The sequence below is a fragment of the Poecilia latipinna genome, unplaced genomic scaffold, assembly GCF_001443285.1.
Source record: "Poecilia latipinna isolate Pla-1442-1.1 unplaced genomic scaffold, P_latipinna-1.0 Scaffold2401, whole genome shotgun sequence".
NCBI classification, from domain to species: Eukaryota; Metazoa; Chordata; class Actinopteri; order Cyprinodontiformes; family Poeciliidae; genus Poecilia; species Poecilia latipinna.
The window spans coordinates 86,396-90,648 of record NW_015115017.1 but is presented as its reverse complement, the minus strand read 5'-3'; the positions used below and the strand labels follow the sequence as shown (position 1 = coordinate 90,648).

Below are 4,253 nucleotides of genomic sequence, written 5' to 3'. Positions count from 1 at the left end.
TTGCAAAATATTTCTGTAAACTAAATATTTTCTTAAAACATTTAATTTTCAAATTGAATGTGTAGCCTAACTAAATACTTTGGTTGCCAGCTAGATGTTTGGATAATATTCATTAGTAATAAGCACACTAAATCTAATCGGTGATAACTAAAATATGGTTTTATTTTGAAAGACTGTATGCTATGCATTCTTGTCAGGCTTTCATGTTCACAATAAGTGGTTTGAAAATAATAATCATGTTACAGAGTTCAGGCATTAATTAGTAAAACGGTGTAAATAAATCAACAAAATGCAATCAGATTGAATTATTGTTTTTAATTGCCTGCCATACACGGATTCACCAACATCCTAAGTTATTATTATTATTTACTGTAACAGACTCAGCTGCAAGCATCTAGAGACCAACCCAAATCCTTCAGGAAACTACGCCTCCCATGATGCATTGCGCCGTACTTTTCCAGGTGGAGGCACGATGATCCAGAATGCCATCCAATGAAACGCTGAGAGGTCAGAGGGACGGCAGAGGAAGAGCCGACCTGGACGAGGGATGGACAGGTGGAGCACAGACAGACAGCAGAGCAGGACCAGAGATGCTGGCTGAGCCTCACCTGGATGTGTTTTTGTGGAGGGGTCAAAGGTCGAATCGTCAGCTCAGGGTGGAGCTCTGTTTTCAGTCCCGTCTTCAGCTTCACACTCTTCATCTCGTACTGAAACAGAGCAGAAACACCGGCGGCCATTTTGATCTGAACATAAAGAAAGAAAAGTCTGGAGTTTTTAGTCTGCTGAGGCGGCAGAACCAGAACCAGAACCAGTTGTCACCATTGTTTAGCTGCTCAGACAGATTTTTATGAAACTCTAACCCTGGAGCAGCCTCAGTTTCCACCAACAGAGTGTTCAGAGGCTTCAGCAGTACCGCTGCAATCAGACTGCTACAGCAGAGCCTTCCTGACGTCAGCAACACCTCTCTGATCAGAACGACATTTAATTTGGTTGTTAAAGTATTTTAACATGAAAACCATCTGGATTTATAATCTGGGACCTGCAGTTTTCTAAGCGATGGATTTTCATGTAGAGGCGAGAATAATCCGGTTTTTATTAATATAGTGAATGAAACAGACGTTTACCTCCTTATAGGCTTCAGACAGGAAGCCCCAGTTTTTACTCCACAATTCTCCAGAATCCTTCTCAATTTTTATATGAGCCTTCCTGAAAACAATTCACAAGAGAAAATTAAAATTCATTAACTCAACATCTTCAAAAGTAAAGAATTTTTTGGACTGAAGTTAAACCATCTTTTCTGTATTCTTCTTTTTCCAAACAAGATAAAATGAAGCTTTTCAGAATAAAATGATCTTAACATTCACCAGATTTCATCCTGATGAACAAAGTTGATGGGTTCAGATGTTTGCTGTGAATTTTCCATCAGAGCCGCTGTGAGGAACGCTATTTACTGTTGCCATGGATACAGGATCAGGTGAATCAGCTGTCAGAGAGGGAAGGTCAACGATAAAAGCTGCTGGACAGGAAATGGAAACCACAACTTCCTGTTTCTCAGAAACATAAATGCCTGTAGCAAAGAGTATTACTGAAAAAATGAAACACTTCAGCACAAATACAGAGATTAACTAGAAAGTGTGCATTTCCTATGAAAATGCAAAAGTGTCTGAAGCCACCTGCTGAAGACTTGCAGAAATGCAAGAAATAGTCCATGCAGTGTGAAAAACCCAGGTAAAAGCCAAAATTAGCTAAAAAGCTAAAACTAGCTAAAATACTAATGATAGCATGTAGGCTACCACTAGCATGCTGGGTTACAGTAATATATTCCATGAAATGTGAAAAAATAAATAAATAAACTCATGTAAACTCTGTTAGGAAAATAAAATTAAAATATCCTAGTTTTTAAGCTTAACCATATGTACAATATAATATAAAATCATCAGCGTTTTAAAATAAGAACACTGGGTTCCAAATTGCCTTCATGTTATTTTAGGTTTAATGCAGGAATCTGCATAACAGGTCAATTGAATATCACATTTATTACAGTTGAAAAAAGAAAAAGTTGCCAAGTTTAGATTTAACTGAAATGATTGCAGTAGTTTCCAAACGGTAACAGCTGAAGAAAACGATAGTGGTGTTTCATTCTGTGTATGTAACGTCCACATTATTAACTCTGTTATTTATCTGCATTTATGTGCTATAAGCTGTAACATCTGATTACTTTTCCCAGGGAACAGAAGAGCAACATGGCTGACATGATGGAGAACCGTCAGAACACCTGGATCTCCTTCAGGAGGAAGCAGCTCCCAGCTGAGGTGGCAGAGCTCCATGGAGAGTTGAGACAAACAGAAGAAAATAAAAGTTGTGTCTCAGTCTCTTTATTTCTGCTCACTCCACACATTATTGTTCATACTGTAGTTTATATCAAGGTCCTAATACAATCCTCCCAAAATGTGGAGCTTTAGACAGTGAAAATAACATAAATATGTCATTGACACTTAACATTGTAGATTACCAATGAAGGCTTACAAAACTGAATACATTATTCAGAAAACCAAACATTTTGACATCATCAGGGTTGCTGAACCCAAAATACAAATCATGTTTGTTCATTTCTACATCATTCTATCCACTCGCTGTTCAGCTGTCTGCCTGGAGAATCTTCATTGTAAGATAAAATGTGTCCAAGACCTGGAACCTTAATTAGCGATAAGACTGAGTTTAAACCTTTAATTCTTAGTGTCCAAAATGTGAAATCATGAAGGTTTGATTAAAACTAGAACCATTAGAAGGAATACGGCTTTATTTGTTCTCAGTATACCTTGGACATCAGGTGAATCATAATTAAACGTATTGAGAAGTTAAAAACAACAGATTGTTAATGCATTTCAACTCTGTAAGACCAGACACTTTTTTTAATCAGAAATGTTTGATCAGCTTATTGAGCTCATGTGATTCCTGCTCCAGAAAGGTGAAGGTCTCTGGACATCCTGAAGGTAAACACCGACCAGCAGTCAGGAAGACGGACACTGATGAGATCCTACAACCCAAAGGCTGCAGAAGAACCACGATGGTCTGCGGCGGCAGTTTACCAACATGAAAACACATTGAAATATATTATGAATTAATTCTGATATTTGTAAGTTATTTGCAACACCCTGACTGACATTAGCTCATGTATATTCGGCACTATTACAAGTTTTATCGTAGTTTAATACAAAAATCATCGTTAGCTTACCTGAACCGTCTGAGCCACCTGCTTTCCTCCCCTTCAAGGTGGAGATCAGCTCCTCCTCACCACATCGCAGCTTTCCTCCCACCGGCGCATTTTCTCATAAAAATCATAATCAGGCTATAAACAATAGTTCAGCTCTCGCTTCTTTTGTATCAGAAAAACAACAACTCATGTTAGGTTGCATGTAACGAAGCACAGCACGTAGCTCCTGGAGGCGGGGCGCTACAGCCCCCCGCCACCAGGAGGCGGAAGCATCCTGCTTCAGAGCCATGAGCCATGTTGGGCCGGTGGAAACCCGGTCAGTCCGAAATATAGCCAAGCTGCTGAAGTAGAGCCGGTGAAAAAGGGACATTAGACTCTGGTTGAACGATGTGTGAGACCAGGGTGGGGGGTAGAGAGATGCCCCTGGTATGCTCTTCCATCCATCCACTCAGACCCCCCCAGCACACACAGCGCTCATCATTGTTGTGTTTTGGGTTGGTTTTTTTACCGTTCATCCATCCTGTGCCCCCCCTACAGGACTCGCCCCATAGTTTGGGAACCTCGGATACAAGTAGTCCTGGAGTCGTTTTCTTTCCACCAGGGGGAGCCCTGGTACCACAAATGGTCCAGCGACCACAGTGTGAGAAAGACTGCTCTCAATCATACACTAGAACGCCTCCCTGGTGAGGAGTTCATGTCCCACTGGGAGGAGGGAAGACCCAGGACACACTGGAGGGACGATGTCTCATCTGGCCTGGGAACGCCTTGGGGTTCCTGGAGGAGCTGGAAGAGGCTGGAGAGGGAAGTCTGGGCCTCCCTTCTGAAGCTGCTGCCCCCACGACCCGGCCCCGGATAAGCAGAAGAAAATGGATGGATGGATGGATGGATGGATGGATGGATGGATGGATGGATGGATGGTTCTAGTTGCACTAAATGTGTTAGGATTGACCTTTGTTAACCTCTAATGAGCCCAATAGCTTGAAATTGCAAGTCAACCCCACTGCGCCTGTGCGTCGTCAGGGAGCACTGAAGACATCAG

General features: G+C 41.5%; 1 protein-coding gene across 1 annotated transcript; it reads right to left on the bottom strand.

The window, feature by feature from the left end:
* Positions 1–319: 319 nt before the first annotated feature.
* Positions 320–1,835, bottom strand: LOC106937657 (uncharacterized protein C20orf85). The gene is made up of 4 exons (XM_015019279.1): positions 1,365–1,835; positions 1,125–1,206; positions 609–707; positions 320–536 (listed from the first exon to the last, which is right to left on the bottom strand). The coding sequence occupies exons 1-4, from the start codon at positions 1,421–1,423 to the stop codon at positions 381–383; spliced, it is 396 nt and encodes a 131-aa protein (XP_014874765.1). The 5' UTR covers positions 1,424–1,835; the 3' UTR covers positions 320–380.
* Positions 1,836–4,253: the final 2,418 nt, after the last annotated feature.

What these genes read in the sequence shown, in the direction of transcription:
- LOC106937657 (XM_015019279.1), bottom strand. Translation starts at nt 1,423, where the DNA reads ATGGAAAATTCACAGCAAACATCTGAACCCATCAACTTTGTTCATCAG. An exon ending in GTTCATCAGGATGAAATCTG is followed by an intron (nt 1,207 to 1,364) that starts GTGAATGTTAAG and finishes AATTGTTTTCAG; the next exon opens with GAAGGCTCATATAAAAATTG. An exon ending in TGTCTGAAGCCTATAAGGAG is followed by an intron (nt 708 to 1,124) that starts GTAAACGTCTGT and finishes GCTCTGTTTCAG; the next exon opens with TACGAGATGAAGAGTGTGAA.